The sequence below is a fragment of the Diadema antillarum genome, unplaced genomic scaffold (assembly GCF_040938485.1).
Source record: "Diadema antillarum isolate AM-2024a unplaced genomic scaffold, OU_Dant_1.0 seq00000708_RagTag, whole genome shotgun sequence".
Taxonomy (NCBI): Eukaryota; Metazoa; Echinodermata; class Echinoidea; order Diadematoida; family Diadematidae; genus Diadema; species Diadema antillarum.
The window spans coordinates 1,286,151-1,308,725 of record NW_027271612.1 but is presented as its reverse complement, the minus strand read 5'-3'; the positions used below and the strand labels follow the sequence as shown (position 1 = coordinate 1,308,725).

Genomic DNA, 22,575 nt, shown 5'->3' with positions numbered 1-22,575 from the left:
ATCATTGCAACCACTATCTTTAAAGGAAACCAAAACCCAAAGAGAAAGGTGTATTGAGTGAAAGCAACAACATAATTATAGAACACATCAGTGAAAGTTTGAGGAAGATCGGATAATCGGTGCAAAAAAATAGGAATTTTAAATTTTTGGTGTTGGAACTGCTGCATGAGGAGACTACTAGAGGTTATACTACAGTAACGTCATGTATGGACAACAATATAAAGAAAATGTAAAGTGAATTGTGTTATAGAATTAACTTTTCTAGCATAATGAAAGAGTGCTTGACTAACCGCTTCATATTGTTGTCCACACATGACATCACAATTAGTAGTCTCCTCATCCAACGGTTCTAACACCAACACTTTAAAAATTCATAACTTTTGCATCGATTGTCCGATTTTCCCCAAACTTTCCCTGATGTGTTCTACTAATGTTGCTGTTTTCATTCAATCCACATTTTTTTTTTCTGGGGTGGGGGGGGGGGGGGTTCGGTCTCCATTTAACGGTAGATGAAAACCGCCATGTCTGGATTGCAAGATAGTGGTATACGAGTCCATGAAGACGTCGTATTTCTGAACACGTTTGACGCAATATATTTATTGACACAAACACTATCGTTTCTAAATTAGTGTCCAATGATACTGATTTCCACACATTGCCCTAGATATTTCATGCATATAGTTTTATGTGCAGCTGGAGCAGAAAATGAGACGTACAGTATCACAGCAAGTGTTTTAATGAAATTTCTGAAATAATTCCTTTCACTGCGTTTTCAAATCTTATGCAAGCCTACTTTGATTCTTTTTTAGCCAGAAAACTTTATCCTCATTCCAGACCTACTCGAACAACAACCTTTGCAATGTTTCAGATGCACGGTCACAAATGATTTCACTCAGTTTATATAAGGACACTATTTTGATAACCACACTTCTCTATACGTGGCTAGACTTATACACTACAAAATCTAAACCATAAATATTTTCAGTTCCTCATAAATTGTGCACATATGTAATATTGGGAACGATTACAAGAAATATCATAATAAACACTCTGTGGAGGAAATACAACAAAAATAATATAGAGATTATTCACCTTAAATGTAAGAAAGAAAGATATCATTCAGAGGGGTGAAGGTTCAGGTGCGAGTTTCTTCACTTTGTCTCCGTCTACAAATCAAATTAGTTACGATCGCAACTGCTGATCTGTAAATCAACAAACATGTCAGAAAAAGGAAACAGTGGGACTCGAATCTGTCATCTACTGCTTTCCGGGCAGCGACACTATCACCAGGCTGTCCCTGGTTGCCGGCAGTGACACGAAGAACATGGAACAAATTTCCAAGCTCCGAAATTCAGCCAGTGGTACTCGAACTTGTCATCTATACTGCTGAATAATATCTTTCTTTCTTTCATTTAATATGCCTTATCCGCCTTGGACTACTTAACATAACAATGTCGGAATTTCGGAGCTTGGAAATTTGTTCCATGTTCTTCGTGTCACTGCCGGCAACCAGGGACAGCCTGGTGATAGTGTCGCTGCCCGGAAAGCAGTAGATGACAGATTCGAGTCCCACTGTTTCCTTTTTCTGACATGTTTGTTGATTTACAGATCAGCAGTTGCGATCTTAACACATTCAATTTGTAGAGGGAGACAAAGTGAAGAAACTCGCACCTGATTATTCACCTTTTCTATTATGCTGGTACAGAAGAACATGTTCACAACTGCAAAAGGGAAAATCAGCCGCGATTTAGAAAATATTTAGAATACAAAGAATCCAACATTCATGTGAAATACCCTGCAGCCTTAAATCCATTACAACTAGTATTACTAATGATTCTTTAAACGATGCACAAAATATACAAAAGACCTAATTGTTTCTTACTTGAAAGCAAAATATAATCAAGCAAGAACGTTCAATATCTTACCTGCCGTTCCGTAGATCTTGGTTTTTGTTTTATACCACACAATAAAACGCGCCGTCAAGTTTAATCGTACCGCGCGCTTCCAACGTTAGCCTGCAAATGCAATGTGTAATAATAGTTCGGCCTCACAGGGTGGCCGCCTTTAACAACCCCTTGCAAAGTTTTAGTTTGCAAGGTAGGCCTATAGACATCATCAGGCTTCACACCTGAGATATTACCTTCCCTCAACGACATTAAGGAGAGATGCAATGAAAAACAACAACAATGGTTAAGGTTTATTTAGTGTAGACAGAGCCTTCAAATTTGCATGGCTACATGTTTATTTTATAAATTTGAAACATACTTCAAAGCCCTCAATGATATCATATATTTTGAGTAATTGATTTCACGCCATTTTTTGCATGCTCAGGTAATAAGATTTGAACTTAATGACATGCCGTACAGTTTCTATAGTCTCACCACTGCTCCCTTCACCCTCCGTGCCAATGAATAGGATGCGCAAAAATTTCATTTAGATGCATGTATATGCAAAGGAAATAAACGAGACACACAGAGCGTAAACGTACAATCCAATGCACTAAGAACCTCCTATGCTGTAAGGGAACCAATATAAACTTTGGTTGTGTTCTCTAATCGACCCCTCAAACAAACATCGACTTTCAGCTCAGTTTTAGATTCCTAGAGTGTGAAACGCAATGTGAAACAAAATGTGAATTACCAATTTAAAGTTTGGAACATAATATGTGTACTTCCTGTGAAAAGCGTCACCACAATAATCTTTACACTCTTTAGATTCGATCGTTTTCATATAGACGGCAATGTTAAGACATTGTGGACACACTGTGGGATCATGTGTTCTTTGCAGCAGAGGTACTTCTGATAATTCCTAATTATCCCATGATAGACGAAAACAGAATACAAAAGAAAAAAAAAGGACTAGCATTGTATATCCATACTTGTTTAAGGTAGATCCATTGACAGAAATTTATTGGAAATGAGTAACAGCATGGAAAAAAAGGAATGAAAATGATTCCGATCTGCACGCGGTATCATTATCGGTCTGTTTCTTTAGAAAAGAAATAGTTGAATTAGTATTCATGGCAAGTTCGTTGGAATTTAGTGACAAATTGCCTTACATCGACGTAGATAAGTCCATTGTCTTAGTATAGTAATCATGATAAAAGTCATAATGCACACTCGGACTGGATTCGAGCCGCGAACGATCTCCTGATCACCGGACAGACGTCTTTACGTTGATGTAGGCAGCGATACAATATAGTGGGCGAGTAAAGGTGGGTTAATCAGGATTTACACACACACACACACACACACACACACACACACACACCAGGGGCGGTGTAACGGGGGGGGGGATCACCTCTACATTTTTGCATTTATAGAAATACATAGGGTCTTATAATATTGCCGCTTTGCCCCACCACTTCTTCCTTTTTTTTTTTTAACCGAAAGTATTTTTTTTCGCTTGTCATCTGAGTAAATCCGGAAGTGGCAACAGAAGTTTAAACTGGGCCTCCTCACTATCAAAAACGTGGCAATGGCCCTGCACACACACCCATTTCACCTCCACAATCACGTCCAACGTTTTCATTATTGATCCTCAAATTGCCGTCTTGCATGGCCTGTAACAGGCAAATGATATTGTAATAACATAATACAAAATGTGGAATATTCGTAAATCTGTTCTGAAATGATTTCTACATCTTGGTAAATAGCAAATGACCTTATCATTTTTTTTTCCGTGTGTCGGCTAAGGAGAGAGAGTAAATGATTGAATGCCTTATACATGTTTTAAGGATTTTATTCTTAATGTAAACAGCGACGTTAATGATGAGAAAACGACTCAATCAGCAATAAATACGACATTCCATATAAACCGTATGTCTTGGAGAAGACTTTAAGTGAAATTGACATTGCGGCATCGTGCTCAGACACCGTTACAGAAGAATTTGAATTGCAGTTGAGGAATACGGGTGACAAATTAAATAGCAATGTTGAAATCGAAAAGAATATTAATTCTGGCAATGCACAATTCAATTGAAATTGAAAACGCACTAAAAAAAAAAGCTTTTTAAATGAACAACAAAACACGTGCAAAATAGATGGGAAAATCTGTGTATCTTAATTTCACTATGTGATATCTATATATTGATGCGTAGACTTTCTAAGCTTCTCATTCCATATATGCACACATATAACCATATATATCTGTTTGTATATGCATAGATTATATAGAATGAGAAGCATAGAAAATAGAAGTATACTCTTCTATTCTGAAAAGGAATCTAAAAAGAGTTGCTTTGCAATGTCACTGGAGTTAGATAAGGTACATATTTTCAATCATATTATATATAGCTACGCAGTGCACTCAGAGGTAAAAATCTTATTGCCTTCATAATGATGATGCTAAAGTTCATCATCAACATGAACATAACATTAATCTTGCCCCATGTTTAAAGTAATTTAGGATTATAATCTATCTTGGTTGTGCGGTGTATGTATGGCATTACGTAGTCACTGTTTCATAACATAAATTTTGATGGTCATTGATTGACAAGGAAAAAAGTAATTGCTGCTATAATCTAAGAAGGAGATTGTGCTATCACAATCACGTGTCTTGTAATGTTCTTGTATGCACATCAATTTGGAAGTTTGCTTTAGGGTGCTTTATCTGTAATCTAATGGGAATTTACGGCAGATAAACATTGACAGTGTCATAGTGTTGGCAAAAGTATGATGAAGTTGTGAGTGTTTGCACAGATATCGTAATGCCGAAAGAGGACACATTGATTTTTGACCCGAAAGAAAAAAAAATGATTACACAATCACGTATTATTGTCAATTGAACCAAATTAGAGACTTTGCTGATAGCACATAGGACTGAATAGCGCAGGAAAGTGAGAAAATGGGACGTCAAAGTAATTTGGGAAACTACAACTATAGGGAATCAAATCACTGGGACTGCCCTTTTATATCGTTTTATTATTTACTTTGTTTTTCATTCCCCTGTTATTTTTTTTCTATTAGATACACTGCGCGTATATTAATCGATTTTCCGAGGTTATATAGGGGAAAAAGTAGGAAGAATAGAATAATTATAGATATGGGAATGATTACTGTTATTTTGTTTAACAAAACAGGATAGTCCGCTTTAGAATATTGTCAAAATCTTCATCCACATAAAGGAATTGCTCTCTCTTATTATCTATATGTCTCTATGAATATGAATATTTAGATTGATTTCTTACTCTCTTTTTTCATCGGCCCATTCTCATGTCAAACGTGATACGCCTTGTGCAGATGTGCAATCATCAGAGAAGACACTAATTTGCAATGACCCTTTCAGTAAAATAATGATCTACTAATACGTGGTCTAACTTGTTTGTACCCGTGCGTCGACAACCAAGAAACAAACGAACAAAATCACATAAACTGGAGCTGGGGACCAAATATGGTTTAGCAAATAAATTTGACATAACCCTTCTGGAAGTGGACCAGCTGGTAATAGGGCTAAGTGTCAACTGGAATACACGGTCATTAGACAAACTGGTTGTACGCGAAACGGAATTAGACCATGTTGTAGGCTGTCCAGGGTTGGATGTTTTTAAGACGAAGTGGGAGTACAGTAAATCAAGTAATATATCACCGTTTACACGCCTCGGTCAAGATTTGGTATAAAAGAAATTCATGCAATCATAATTTCCAGTAAGAGGGTCAACCTTTCGGGGTCATCTCACGAGACCGACACCCACTTTGTTTTTGGATATCTCAGCCATTTCAAAACTGATTTTCATCAGGTAAACTGACTTCCTCTTAGAATTGAATGCTCTCTAACATGAAAATCTCACAAAATGGTTTCTAAATATCTTGCAAAAAGTTAAATGCTGAATTTTTGACCTCTACCAATACTATACTCTCACTTTAAAGTATATCACATTCCGCGATGGCATGTCATGCTCTATTCGTGTAGATAAAATTGGATCCGGAAATACAATGAGGTGTCCTGAACTATACGATATTATGAATGTCTTGATATTGCTCCTTTCAATTATGTTTGCTTTAAATCTTTTTTTAAAAGTTCTATATAGATGGAAGAAAAAAGTACAGAGAGAAAAATGATGAGGGATATCCTCGCCGATATAATTCCTGATTTGCTGCGTTATGTTTTGTTGGGAAAAAATGATGAAAATGAATGAATTGAATTGACAGTTTGCGTTTAAAATACATGTAGGAAACGAACCCAGATTTATCTGAGTTGAAAGAAGGTCGAAGTTGACAGCTTATAATAAACCGAACTCACCAAACTCGAGGGTGGATTCCCAATTCATCTGGGAAGCATTTCATGCAGCCAATCAGATGCATGGATTTCGATAGCTTATAACAGTTTGTCAGAAAAAGAATATCTGACAAAATGCTTCATGAAATGTCTCCAAGGAGTGTTTTAAAATCCCGCAACACATTTTCCAGTATGGAGGTGAAGCTCTCACCGCCTCTCCTCAAACTAACTCCGCGTAACCCTCCATTGGTGGCGTAGAAGTAATGCAGCATCCGTAAGACTACACGCGATACCATTCGCGTGTCTATATACTTCACAACGTGTCCTTGCCCTGTATTGGAGGACAAAGGTCAGAGGAGTTTACACCTTCCCGATTAGCGCAATGTAGCCGGAAGAAATAGGTTTGGAATAAGGTAGTCATTGGTTTCTCAGGATCATAGACATGTTTGCAAGTATGAACGCGAATTACGGTTACAAAAGTTTCGTGATGTAACATTGCGCATGCGCTAACATACCTTTGGATCTATTATGTCTATGGCTGAGTGAAGAAAACAAAACGCTAGTCGGCATTTATTCATACATTAACCAGAAAGACGAGTTGCTGAGAGCTTTTAATATTAGCTGCTGGATTCACGGATCGCTTAGACGTGAGTGAGAGACAGTTAATGACAATCATCATGGGATTTGATGATATCTTGGCGCACCTCGGAGAGTTCGGCAGGTACCAGAGATGGGTATACGCGGTCATGTGTTTGGTGAACATCCCCTCAGGTATGCAACAGATGGCCCAGGTCTTCCTCGCTGGCGGCTCCGATCACTGGTGCAAGGTAGGTGACCCCGACTTCGAAGTCCACGTCGATCACGTGACACCAACATACATCGTTGATCTCTCGGAAATCACGGAACGCTTTTATCGCCAAAATGGGAGAAAGAAAGAAAGAAGAGTTAGCAATTTGGCCGAAATAAACAGACATAATCTATATTAGCATTAACAATGAAATAAGCGACCATCGAATCAAACGGAATTAGCAACATAATAAAGATACCTTGTCTACATATAAAGCTTTATTTTTCATGTCATGTTTTATTAATAGGATGACAGAACTTATTCGTATCTTGATTTATTCTTTTTCCATGAAATCACGTTTCCGATTTATTGTTTTTGTAGGCATAATTGATTTTGTTCTCTAATATTATAAAGTACTGGAAATGTTGATTGTACTCGATTGCTACTGCACATAAACTCGTGTTTGTATATTAGTGCATCAAATTTATCCTATCGAGTCAAAGTGAAGGGGACCGTTAATGTCCTTCCTCTTGCGTGAATTAAACTCGACTTTCACAACAATTATTCATCATTATGATTATGTTTACATCTATCTTTGGCGTGGCCGATTGACTCTTTGCTTAACAATAATACCTCTTTAACCTCTGTGGTGTCAATTGCTTGATTGCTCATGTTAATGTATCACCTACTGGCGCACTTTAACTCAATGTTCTTTTTTCCAACCACCTCCCAGACACGCCCCCATCTGTTCTTTTTTCCGTTGTTTTTCTCTCGCGGATGATTTTATGGGTAAAATTATATACATACATAGTGGGGATACATCATATATTTTCATTATTATTGTTATCAACCATTATCATTATTATCATTACATTATTATCATTATCATTACTATCATTATCATTATGATCCTTGTATCTGAAACCTAAATTGCTCTTTCAACGAATCGTCAAAGAATACGATGCATCAAATCAATGATCTTGTAATGGCCCCAAACCCTAAATTATAGAGTTGCAAAATCAAGTCCCCAAAAAACAACCTTTGTTTTTCTCTTGTCTCACTTTGCTGTCGTTTGTCATACTAGAAGTAAAAAAAAAAAATATATATATATATATATATATATACATATAAATATATGTGTGTGTGTGTGTGTGTAACTTAATACACAATTTATGCTGCAAGAATGTTGTTATCATATAATCTAAGAAAACAGTCATTCTATATTCTTCCGGATCGCCCCTCTGGAAATAGTGCTATTACTTTCAGCTCTCGATGCATATAAAACCAATGGCTGTCCACGATGGCATTATGGAATTGCATGGTAGTGTTTAAAAAAAAAAGATAAATTATCACCAAGTACAGTAATATACACGATATAATTGATATAGGTATGGGATTAATTATAATCTATTCAATTCTATTCAACATTTATTTTCATTTTGTTTTTTCAACAGAATATAAAAAAAGAAAATGTGTGATATTGAACATTCATTTGAATGGCAAACACGCAGCAAAGAATAGCAGAATGTTCATGTTTATGATCAGTACAAGAATAACCATATATAGTACAGACACACCTATTATATTTCGAGCAAAATATGGAGGCACTTTATACTAAAACGACTGTGCTTGTACCATGTTGGTAGCGTAGGATAAAGATGGGGTGACGTCCTAGTAAATACAGATATTGCAGGAGAAAGAGGGGAAAAGAAACAAAATAATATAGAAAGGAAAAAAGTGAGAAAAAAAAAGAAGATAGCAGGATGAAAGAGATGAGACATTTCACGACGTAAAAAAGCCTAGATTAATGCCAGCATCAGGATCAATGCTCAAAGAGACGATTAGACATCAGGACAGTATAACGTATTTAAGCAACTGTGTGTGTGTGTGTGTGTGTGTGTGTGTGTGTTTGTGCGACCTACTAGCTCAAAACCCACTAAAAGTATACCAATGTCTGCATAGTTTGGAAAAAAATAAGCTCTTTGCTTAGAAAAATATATAGAATATTTTACATATGTATATATATATATATATATATATATATATATATATATGTGTGTGTGTGTGTGTGTGTGTGTGTGTGTGTGTGTGTGTACACATATAATCATCTTGTTGAAATTTAACCATCCTCACCTAATCAAGAAATATTTCCCCCCAAAAAAAGAGCATTAGGAGCTGTAGTTTTATAGAAAGGGGGAGAGAGGAGGATTAAACGATTCCGGTAATCAGGCATGCTGCGCAGAAGTGCGGATTATTCATAAAAGAAAGTGAAAAAGCTCCAGAAAAAAAGACCCAGCCAGTATCTCGATTTCGATTTGTTTTGACCCGTCAAACTGTTAAATTTTGACAGAAGTATAAATAGTTTTCTTTCTGCAGGTTGGACAAAGTTAACTTTGAAAACTTTAGTTGGTCAACCCAAATGTCGTTGTTCGGTCGATTACAGGACATCCTTAGCTGCGACTTTTTGTGAGTTTTGAGCGAGGCAGTCACATAAAGTTCAACTATACAATATATATTTTTATAAACCTTATAAATACATAATCACACGGATCTTGGGAAACATGTGGCTTTAAAGGGAAGGGAGAGAGCTCGGCTTACAATATTTGATAAAGGATAGTGCTATTCCAATCTCTGTTGTTGTTGTTGTTATTTTAAAGATCGAAAGAGAGAGAGAGAGAGAGAGAAATGGGGCCCTATACAAATAATTTGCCCCAGACAGCACTTATAACATAAAACAAACATTATAGATCTTAAAGAGATATAAACAAGAATATTAAATGCATACCAAGTCTCCTCGAGGGAGCTCATATCGTCTCCACGAGGGAGCTCATGTTGTCTCCACAAAGGAGCTCATAAAGTCTCCACGAGGGAGCTCATATTGTCTCCATAAAGGAGCTCATTACGTCTCCACGAGGGAGCTCATATGATATTGATGAATACCTCATATTCTTCAGACAAACTCAAATAACTACACAATACACGCGCGCGTGTACCGCACACTAACTCATCCACGTGCACACACTCAACCACATACACACACCTCCAACCACGCACAGACACACCCATATCATGGTTCAACCCAAAATAATGTACAGTATTTAAATAGAGCACACACACAATGATATGTTTTTTACGAAATAGATAAAATTACTATAACTGTATCATTGTTTCGAAAGAGAGAAGAAAAAAATATATATACAGTGTTTATATCAAGGAGCTCTAAGGCGTTGATACAGAAAAATATTTGCATATACAGAAAAATATTTGCAGTGTTTATATCAAGGAGCTCTAAGGCGTTGATACAGAAAAATATTTGCAGCAAACAACGGAGAAATATGATACAGATATAATCCTGGAATCAAAGACGTATGAGTATACCTGCGGGCTTCAAGCCCCCAAAAAATAAAAGTACAATTTAGTGCCAGAAAGTGGGAGTCATAACAATCTTCAAAATAAATTCAAACCACAGATTTAAAGTATTAATTAGGTGCAGGCGACTCATACGAAAGGGGGTTAACAAACATTTTAAGTTGTTCTCACCACAAAAATAATGAAAAATGTATCATTTATAAAATTACACTACAGGTATATGAACGAAAAGATCCCCTGTTCTTGCTAGGGAAACGCCCGCAAGGAACGTAAGACAATATACATGTATATATTTTATATAATAGAGACCCATTGAGGGAGATGCCGGGATCTGCAGCAGCGAGTGACTCCCCAAACCCGCTTGCTGCAGATTCCGGCACCTAGAGGCGAGGTGGACGGATGGAGGCCTCGACGTGACGGCTGACCAAGGTCGGCTTGTTGTCGGAGGGGACCGGAGAGCGATGTCCGCTGCGAATGTCGTGAAGGTCTATTACGCTGAGGATAGGAGAGATTGAAAGTCCTTTCCCTGTGTACTGGGAAGGGGAAAACGAGACTAAATAAAACATAAGTGAGATTTATCACAATCAAGCATGAGAAAAAAAAAACGAAACAAACACAAAAACCCACATATCTTTGATAAGCAGATATATGCCAACATGACGTGTGTATAGGCAACTCGCAATTATATATGAAGATGTATGATACATGTACATACATCTTCAAATGCATTCCACAGCAACGTGGGAGACATTATTAATAAACAAGTAATTGATAATAACAATAATGCATAATAACATATGATACGACGACTCACAAAATATCTTGAAATCTACGTTTGCAAAATGATAAAGTACATGTACATTCTGCAAGACTTTGCAAAGTCCATGCTACAGCAAAGTTATGCAATCTTAAATACTGTGATATTTGTTGGTTTCCTTGACATAGGCAATAACTGCGTCCAGAGCTTTGTGATTTGCGAGTAAATCAGAGATGTTTAGTGATTGCTTATGGATAGCACGCATGAGATTTGTACGTTGATTTGTGTGTTGTTTGCAGTGTAATAGATAATGTTCCACGGTTTCCAGTGCATTGCATATTGAGCAAAGACCAGTGGGATGCTTACGGATAATATGATAAAAAGTTGCTAATCTGGCTCTGCCCATCATGCGGAGTCGGTGAGTTATTATTTCATCACGTCTATTCAGACTTTCAAAGGTGAAGGTGTTTGAGGCACAGGGTTGGATGTTGAAAAGATGGCGTCCTTTCTTGGACGAGCGCCATAACGCGTTCCAAGCGTCAAGACACCTATGTTTAATTACATGTCGTATATCATCAACACTTAGAGGAACACTGATTGTAATGTTCTTACGTAAACTTTGTTTGGCAAGATAATCGGCTTTTTCGTTGCCCGCTAGACCACAGTGAGCTGGTACCCATGCTAAAGTGATGTCACACCCATTCATTACAAGATTTGAGCATTTAAGAAGGACTTCATTGGGAAGGTCAAGGATATTTGAGGTGTGGTTATTCAAAAGTGTCAAGGCACTGAGAGAATCTGAGAAAATAACAGCTCTGAGAGGGGGAGAGGATTCCAGCCATGATAGGGCAAGAAGAATTGCTACCAGTTCTGTACGACAAATTGAGATGGGTGAAACCCTTTCACTTATTTCATGACGATAGTGAGGTACGTAAATTCCAATGCCAGAACAGTTAGTGGAGGGATCATGGGAACCGTCAGTGTAAATTGTCAGGTGGTTTGAATATGTGGTCTTTATGGTTTGAAGAGCAGTTTGATATTGCGCTGAAGGGAGGGCGGTCTTGGGACATGAGCTGTGAAGAGAGAAGTCAATATTGGGATGTTCAATGGACCAAGGGGGACTGGGATAAACATGCATTGGTTGCAGCTTTAGGAAAGTGTCCGTAAGCGGCTTGACTCGGAGAGCGAAAGGAAGTTTGTTTTGTGGCCATTTACTCGAAGAGTATTGCCAGCAGTTGACAATGGCTTTTCGGACGGGGTGAAGTGGGGACAGTGTGTATATGTAGGCGCAGTAATTGAAGGCGGCCCTTTCACGGCGTATATGGAGTGGTGGTTCGTTACATTCTACTTGAAGTGCATGCAGGGCAGTGGATGGTAGCGCGCCGGTGCATATTCGAAGGGCATGGCCCTGTACTGTATCTAGTTTGCTTGAAAGGAGCGGGGATAAAGAATCATAGATTTCACAGGCGTAGTCGAGATGAGGGCGGACTAAAGACCGGTAGAGTAAGAGAAGGATTTGTGTATCGGCGCCCCAGTTTGAACCGGTTAGCGAACGGAGGAGGTTTAACCGTTTGTTGCATTTCATTAAGATGTCTTGAACATGAGGGGACCATGACAAGGAGTAATCAAGGGTAACCCCTAGGTATTTATGAGAAGGGACGACTTCAAGCGGAGCGTTCTGGAGACGAATGCAGAAACCTGTGGGAGAAACTGGGCGAGAGTGAAATATAACCACTTTAGACTTACTAGTAGACAGAGAGAGTCCATCGTGTCATCCAATCAGAGATGTTATTCACATCGGACTGGAGTTTTGTATTGATGTGACGAAGACTGGTAGAAGAATGCCATAAAGCGATGTCGTCAGCATACATAGACACGTATGATGCACAATAATGTATAATTTCATCAATAAACAAATTGAATAATAGAGGACTAATGACGCTACCTTGCGGGAGGCCAGCTTGGCATGTACGAATGTCTGAAAGTGTGGAGTTTATTTGCACCTGAAAAGTTCGTGAGTCCAGAAGACTTTGTACCCAGCTTAGAAATCGGCCTCGAAGTCCCACTGAGTAAAGTCTGGAAAGCAGTGCCTGATGATTAATAGAGTCGAAGGCTTGACAAATGTCAAGAAAGATAGCGACCGTATATCCTTTACTGAATAGGGATTTCCTTACTTCGGATTCTAAGCAAAGGAGATTATTGAGAATCTCTGTTGTTTAGTTTAATTGTGTGTATAGACTGTTAAGTGTATCACTCCGTCCTTGCGTCTGATACGTAAACAGCGCCTTATGTTGCCGACAATGAAGCATAGCCGGACACCGCCTCCTTCGTCTATACAATGACGAAACTTATAGGGTCATTTATAGGCCACGTGTATATAAGGTTGCCCTATCAAAGAGGACACTTAACCCGTTGAAGACTAGTCCCGTGTATAGTCCTGTATACACGGACAGGACTGGTGTCCGTGGAAAATGGGTGGTATGGGTGTTAAATCAGTTGGTATTCAACGGCTTGATCACATTGAATAGTACAGAGATGGGATTAGCATAATCGCAGTGGCGAATCCAGAGGGGGCGCAACCGGCGCACGCCCCCCTTTATTTTTCGTTAAAAACAAAACAGAAATAAAAAGAAAAAAATTAAATGAAACCTGGAAGCTGCACCAGAAATATTTGTTGCGCCCCCCCCCCCCCCCATACAGAATTCCTGGATCCGCCCCTGTAATCGTGCATTTAGTAGGAAAGCCATATACGATTTCACGGTTTCAGAAGTTATGTAATTATAATAAACAGGTGAATTAAAAAGGAACACATAAGTAAAGTTAGTTGGTTATAATTTCCAAATCTCACATGTCCCCCCCCCCCCCGCCCTCCTTGAGCCTCACAAAGAAATATCTACAAATTTGATTTAGACATGTTAGAATCAAGATTTAGGGAAAAGAACAGTTTATCTAACTTACCAAATAACGACAGATTTGTAATAAACAGCAAAAAGAGTCTAAATTGCTTCAATTGCTTAATACGCCAGCCAGGAAAAATATAAGAAACATATTTGTTGATAACTGGATGATAATTTCTGCATCCACACTGGCCAAGATCTTTAAGTATTTGGGTAAATATTGAAAAGCTTAATTTATGACGGACAGTGTAATGGTGGGAGGCTGGCGATATTACTTTTAGTCACGTGAGAAGTTCTCGAACAATCATGGTTTGAGAATTAAGGATGAAGGATATAATTTGTAATATATATTTCGCCTTTTGTTCGATGGAAATAAAAGTAATTGCATTCACAATGATAAAACAAGGTGAATTTCTAAGGCCCTGTTGAAGCATGATACGTTTAATAGCCTGATAGCGGAAGGAAGTCCTTCATCGAGTCGAGAAGATTGCTTTGATGATCAACTTTTTCTTGGCCATTATTTGTTGTATAGGTCGGAAGTTGGGAGAATGAAGATTGCGTTCAGTGGGGATTGACGGACGACCAGTGCTTCGAGGCTAAGCGAAACGCCAGCGCTCCAATAGACGGAAGCGAAGAAGATGCGCAGTGTTACAAGTACACCATAGTTGACGGCCTACCATTCAGCCCGAGTCTCGATCCCGCAACCTACAACAACACCAACGTTACGGAGTGCAACGATGGGTGGGTGTACGACCGCAGCCAGTATCACTCAACCATCGTGCAGGAGGTGAAAATCTATACTTTTCTCTCTTTTTCCCTCCGCATATTTAGCTCCATAAGTAGGTCGTGTTTTAGTTCCTAATTATCTCCGTTCTTTGGATTCGTCTATTAAGAAGAAATTGTATGGGTAGATGTTCAGTTATGTTCAGTTCAGTCTTTTTCTGCATTTCGTTTTCAATACTGTTAGTAATAAAATTAAAATGGCATGAATTCTATGAGGTGTTCCCATACATAAACCTCACCAATACACATTTTTAATACAATCGTATATGGAGAAAAACATAAGAAGGAAAATAATAAAACAATGATAATTGAAGGTTCATGTATACAGTATACAAGAGGGAACACTTTGAATAAAGGTTTGAGAGGAAAAAGTGAAATAAAATTGGAAAATACAATGGACCATTTTCGTAATGCAGAACTTGACTAGGAAGAAGCTCAATGTGAAATTAGGACATAAAGTACAATATCATACTTATAATTGTCATATCAGATATTATATTAATTAAAAGAAAAAAATAACAGCAGAGGGCCCAGGATTGATCCATGACGAAAGCCTCAAAAAATAGTGGATTTCCGTCATTGAGATGATTCAAATAACACATAATGCTTCCTACAAGATAGAAATCGATAATCCATGAAAGTGCTAAACCGCAAATATTTAGTGTAGACTTAGTCTGAGACCAGTCCTTGTTATCATGATACCAGCTATTGGAGGTCTTGTGGAGATTGACTAAGCTTGGGTAACTTTACTTCAGAGGAACTAACTATAGTAGAATACTGGGCCATATCATTTTAACTCGTAAATCACAATATCACTATCTCTTGTATCAAATGCATTGGAAAGATCCATAAACATGATAAATATTCCAATTAAATGTTTGTAGTACAAATGATTCTGTAATTATACTGCAAAGTCGGTGGAATATCCCTTTCTATTATATTTCCCCCCAAACCCATGCATGGGGATATAAACGCTACTCCATCGATACTTTACATTTCAAAATGCATTGAAGCAAAGCAAACTAAATAATATGTTCACAAAGAGTGAAAGTGTAAGACACGATTACCAACTTTCAAAACACTCATGGTTAAAGCCCGCATCGTTTGATGACATTTACTGCATGCGGAGGCAATACAGTCCTTTGTTCTTATACTCAATTATCAAAATTTGAAATATCATGACATTAATGATTTTGATATATTTCTAAAGGTTTAAACACCACCAACAACAACAAAAGCAACATCGTTAGGCGGAATCCAAGTTAGTGCATCTTTCTGGATAGTGTTAAGACATTCCGAGAGGCGTTTGAAATAATTGAGATGACGAGGGTTTTATTAAATTAATTATCATAATTTTCAACGCCATTATTCCGCCGCTGTGCACGACCTATCGGTGAAGCGAATAAAAAGATATCCGCAGTCTGAATGCTATCATACTGAGCTCATACTATACGTGTGGAGAAAATTTCAGACGTTTCCTTCAGTGAAGACTCCGTCCATGTTGTTTCGTTTTAAGACACGTTTTCTCCCTGATTGATTTTTATCCCTTTAAAAATTCGTTATTTGTAAATGTATAAATTTGTTATGATCAGTGGACAGGTATGCACAACAAGCAAGGATTCTTGCGTAGGGAAGCAAAGTGAAATTCTCTAACTTTGTTAACCACAAAATAACATGGCAGTCCCTCTATCTGTGCACTGTTCCGGACTATACACACTTGCTAACTCTGAAACTGTCCTAATATGTCGTAATAATGGATGTATAGCGTATGCGCCTTAGCTATGATAATGTATTTGAGAAATAAAATGCATCAAGGTCTCTGGACACCGTCCACGGTAACGGCAGCGGTTCTGGGATTTTGCTATGGCGCTTCAAATAGAAAATCTCGTTCTGTTGAAAAAAAAAGATAATGATAAATGAATAAAATCAATCAATGATTTTGGTACAAAATCACCCAAAATTTTATTTTTTTCTCTCTCAATATCAAAGAGTCACAAAGTCACCAAATGAAGTGTACTTTGTAACAAAATGATTAGTGGGGAAGTGATATTGTCACAAAATCAGACATGGTTCATTTTGGCGCACCATAGCAAAAAAAAAAAAAAAAAAAAAAAAAGAAAAAAAGAAACCCGGATCGGTGCCGTGACCGTACTCGGTGTGCGAAGACCGTCACAGAGGTTTCCGTTCTCCGCAGTACGATCTGGTATGTGACCAGGCCTCGCTGCCTAACTTGGCCCAATCTCTTTTCTTCGTGGGAGTGCTTGTCGGTTCCGTGTTGTTTGGCACCATTTCAGACGTGTGAGTATGCAGCACAGGAGGGGGTGGGGGTTCAATATCGCAGGGGTTGCAGTCTATGGCACGCCATTTGCCCAATAATTCCGAAAACCTAGTTTATCGCCCAAAAACTCAGCTTATCGGTCTATGTGAACTACGTTTTTCGGGGATCAACTAGGTTTATCACTTGGAAAACTGATTTTTTCATAATAACCAAAGTTTATTACCTGAATAAAAGAGTTAATCCATGAACTTAGTATTTGCTCGATAAACAGAGTCTCTCTCTCTCTCTCTCTCTCTCTCAAAAATCTTAGTTTATCGACCGAATAAACTAAACTTTATCGGTACTACTTGATTTGATTTCATTTATTGGGACCTGTATAACCATTGTACATGTAATCATACATTAATATTGCCATAAGTTGTCAACAAAGTATCTTTTTTCTACATTGCCTTTACAAAGTACAGCAAAACGTATCGGCAATGCAACAGAAGGGCTACAGGGCGTAACTTGATTTTACATGCAGCCCTCGTATTATTGGGTTTATGGCGCGCCAAAGTAGTCTGTGACACATTTGAACCCTCCCCCCCCCCCCCCCCCCACACACACACAAAAAAAGGTAGACAGATAAAGAAGTTCAAACGAGGAAAATCGATGAATTCAAATCAAGAAAACCTTGACTTTCGATGGTTCCGTCCGGAAATTCTTTTAAGTTCTTTCAATACGAGCTGCCCCTTGATAGAGTCGGAGGCCTATTTATGTCAATCATGAGACAGCTATTAAGATATATAACTAAGTAAGTAAGAAAGTAAGTGAGTAAGTGAGCAAATAAGAAACAAACTTGGTGATGAATAAATACATGGTTTTTTTATATAAAAGAATGAATAAAAGTTCAAACAAAATGGTACTAACAATAGTTCAGCTTTTTCGTTGTTGATATGATTTGTTCTTATTCCTGTTAGGCGACGCAAAGAGCACCAAGTGATGTCAAGGACTTGGCTTTATGGCTAGGATAGTAAAGTACGCCATGATTGCATTTCTTGTACAGTGATGTCACAGAGTCTAAAATGGAGGCATTACGATATACGGATGATATGAGAGCGTATTTTAGTTGGATAATGAAAAGATGTGTCTTGTTCTTGTTACGATCTTTATTTTATCTGACTGAAACCCTATCAAAACCTATCTACTCCAAATCAAAGTCATATTCTTCAATTATATTTCTTTTAATTTCATTACTTTTGCTTGACAAATAATTATGTGCATAATGTGAATTTCCTTCTTTGTGTATGTGTGGGTTTGTATGGAAGTGGTGTGTGTGCATTTGTATGTATTTAATGCAATAATCTCGTTTACTTTACATTATTTTCTCCTTGGGTTTGTAGAATTGGACGGCGTCTTGTGATATACATCTCGATGGCACTGCAGGGATGTTTGGGAATCGCCATAGCTTTTTCTCCCAATTACGCAACTTTTACCACTCTCCGAGTCTTCATGGGCGCCGCTAACACTGGAGTATTTCTCATAGCTTTCGTAGTCGGTAGGTAATCAAGTTGGCTTTTAGCTTCGCCTAATTCCTATCAGTATTGTTGTAGTCTACCACTTTTATGTTATTGTGTTAAATGGTTCGGTGCTAAAAGTTGACAAAATTTGTCGATTGAATGGAATTATGATATCTGTCCGTTCATAGAAGTGAACAAATCATGGATGTGTTATCATAATATGATATCGTCCTAATTCAATCATGTTGTTTATTTGAATAAAATATCACATTCCAAACTACAGCTATTTCTATTAGGGTTTTTACGAGATATTTGTTCATTAAGGTAACTGACAGGATCATTCCGATCATGGTTATTGTCACTATCACTTTTTTTTTCTACTTCGAGTTAAGCATTGTGCTATAATTTTCATCTGCCATTTTGCAAAGATTTATTATTTTGTTGGCATGGTTGGTTTTATTTCTGTTTTTTCAAATCCACATAACAAAAGAATGTATACATAAATACATACATACATACATACATACATACATTCTGACCATGTCATTAGTGGATGCACAAAGGCTTATCCTAGTAAAAGATTATTACATAGTAATTCAGAAAGGTACCATAAAGATTAAAATTACAAATTAGCTACCTAATGATTGAATGTTCATTCCAAATATGCTATGTCATTGCGATTGCCAAAATTTAGGTGAAAGTAGATAAAGAGGTGGGATTTGAGGCGATGAATTGAAAATTATGTATTTGTAGTAATTGCAAGAAAAGAAAAGCAGGAGACCCCGATCATGAGCAAAATTACAAAATGCAATTCCATGACCAGCTACAAAATATCGTTATATTTGTTTAGCAAGAGAGAGAGGCAAAGAGAAGTAAAAACCGGTTTTGGTTTTATTAGTTTGAAAGAGGAGAGTGTTAGACGTTCGATTATGGGGTAAACAAACTATTACTATAATATCATGCTGTAGCGAGTGCTGTGCTGTGCTTTGCAGGGGGAGAAAGCAATTATTTTGATTGATGTTTGGGTATTATAGATGGATTATTGTTCTTAGAGTATGCGAGTGGTATCTGTGTCTGAGGTATGTTTCTGTTTACGATACTAGCTTTAATATGTTTATGGTTTCATATAGACTCATTCAACGAAGTTAGGCTATCGTTTTTCTATAAAAGGTGCTTGTCACTAATGCCTTAAATGAATATGATTTAGTAGAGGCCTTCAATGCTCAGGGATGATGTCTGATTTAATTTTGAGCTAATATAAGATCATATTTCGAGAAAAATATAAAGATATTATGATGCGTGAAGAGCTTTATTGCAAAATGAGCTAAGCGCCATTTTTAAACATTTCAATGTAAGTCTATCACCAGATAGAACAAAATTGATATCAAAGCTTTCCATTAATACCTTACTTGTGAGATAACAAGGAATATTCTGGAAGTTATGAGTAAAAATATCGTCTATTTTCTCATTATTTTCTTCGTTTTTTAGCAGCTTTAATCACAAATGTCTCAACTTAACACGAGTGCAGTTAGCTCGTTTTGCAATATAAGTCTTCGTTTGTTAAGTAGGAAGACCATGGTGCTAAGAATTTTATCAAAACGGAAGACATTGTAAAACAAGGTCCTTGAGTGATGATTGTCTAGACCGGGGGCCCAGAGCATTTATTCAGCTGAAAAGGGTCACACTTTTTAATGGTCTCATCGTATAAGGATGTGTTCAAGGGTCAATAAAATGAATTGCTGGCAAGTCACATCCTGTACCGTAAGCCTAGGGACCACAAAAAGGGACCCCGAAAAATCGATTTATTCAGCCGAAGGGGGTCACGGACAAAAGTTGGTGGATATTGTTCCTTTGGGTGTACTTATCATGAAAACAGCAATGCCAGCTATTTTATCCTGTACGGGGCCCCAGACAGTAGCCCCAAAGGGCCCCACAAATATGGTGTTATTCAGCTGAAAAGGGTCACGGCTAATTTCTTTTGCAATGGAAGTAGTTCCCATCAGAGATATCCAAAACACCAATGCCAGCTATTTTATCCTGTACGGGGCCCCAGACAGTAGCCCCAAAGGGCCCCACCCTCCATAGGCCTACGTACAAACACACACAAACATTGATTTTATTCAGTTGAAAAGAGTCACGGCTAATTTCTTTTGCAATTGAAGTAGTTCCCATCAGAGATATCAAAAACACCAAAGCCAGCTATCTTATCCAGTACGGGGCCCTGGACAGTAGCCCCAAAGGAGCCCCCCCCCCCCCACCCCGGCACACACACACACACACACACACACACACATTAGTTTCATTCAGCTAAGAAGGGTCACGGCTAATTTCTTTTGCAATGGAAGTAGTACCCATCAGAGATATCCAAAATACCAAAGCCAGTTATTTGATATCCTGCACGGGGCCCCAGACAGTAGCCCCAAATTGCTCCCTCCCCCCCCCCCCCACACACACACACATTGATTTTATTCAGCTGAAAAGGGTCATGGCTACTTTTTTTTTGCAATTGGAAGTAGTAGGCATATTCATCAGAGATATCCAAAACACTCAAGCCAGTTATTTTATCCTGTATACGGGGTCCCAGACAGCAGCCCCAAAGTGCACCCCCCCCCCCACACACACACACATTAGTTTCATTCAGCCAAAAAGGGTCACGGCTAATTTCTTGTGCAATGGAAGTAAAATACCCATCAGAGATATCCAAAGCACCAAAGCTAGTTATTTTATCCTGTACGGGGCCCTAGACAGTAGCCCCAAAGTGCCCTCCCCCTCTCCACATACACACACATACACACACACACACACACACACACACACACACACACACACACACACACAAACACACACACACAAACACACACACACACACACACACACACACACACACACACATTAGTTTCATCAGGGAGGTGTCACCTCCCTGGTTTCATTCAGCTGAAAAGGGTCACGGCTAATTTCTTTTGCAATGGAAGTAGTACCCATCAGAGATATCCAAAATACCAAAGCCAGTTATTTTATCCTGTACGGGGCCCCGGACAGTATAGCCCCAAACACGGGTAATTTCTTTTGCACTGGAAGAAGTACCTATCAGAGATATTCAACACACCAAGGCTACTTATTTTATCCTGTACAGAGCCCCAGACAGTAGCTCCACAGTGTCCCATCCATTATACATGTACTGTGAATCAGCTGAAAATGGTCTTACAAATTCTTTTGTAACGTAAATATCAGGGCCTACTGAACAGGGATATCACAAACACCAAAGCAAGCCATCTTATCCTGTATACGGGGTCCTATAGGTTACAGTAGCAAAACACTCAAGAAATTTGCAAAGGAAGCATACAACTGTACTTCTGTATAGTGCACAGAATATACGAAAACCAGTCATTTCATCTTGTACTGGGCCCAGTATAGTAGCCATAAAGTGCCCCTCCCCCACATAATTACGATGACATCATTTAGCTGAAAAGAGTCATAGTTGTTTTTCTTTTACAATCGAAGTAGGCCTTAGTTTACATCATAGATACCCAAAACATCAAAGCCAGTTAGGTTTTCCCAGCCAATTTCGCACTTTTGTTGGTTCAGTTGATAGAAGGTTCGAATTCGTAAAATGGGTATTCATATTGGCTGGTACCCTACGTTCATTCAAATTCACCTTGACTTGCCGAAAAGGGTATTTCAGTCATTAAATTTCGCGAAAGACAGTCCAAAGACAGTCCAAACGTGTTCATTCAAATTCAAATCATGCTATTTCTTTGTTTCAGATCATTTTAACGTGTCTTTCTATGTGTGTTTTCGTTTCATCTATGAATTACTGTTATAAAGCAGTAACAGTATCATTTTCTTATCTAGTATAACTGGATTTGGTTGTTCTGTAACGCTCCTTCTCTTTCATATACATGTCATAATAGGCCTATATACGTGTACCAGTAATGCAGATTAACTTAATTTTTTTTGTAGTCCTGACAGCACAATAGATACAGACGTAT

General features: G+C 38.1%; 1 protein-coding gene across 1 annotated transcript in view; it reads left to right on the top strand.

The window, feature by feature from the left end:
• Positions 1-6,893: 6,893 nt before the first annotated feature.
• LOC139737829 (organic cation transporter protein-like) overlaps positions 6,894-22,575 on the top strand; it is a 31,844-nt gene continuing 16,162 nt past the window's right edge. The window contains exons 1-4 of the mRNA XM_071648503.1: positions 6,894-7,043; positions 14,559-14,813; positions 17,004-17,107; positions 18,470-18,624. Coding sequence (XP_071504604.1) covers positions 6,894-7,043; positions 14,559-14,813; positions 17,004-17,107; positions 18,470-18,624 — 664 coding nt within the window. The remainder of the gene's footprint in view (positions 7,044-14,558; positions 14,814-17,003; positions 17,108-18,469; positions 18,625-22,575) is intronic.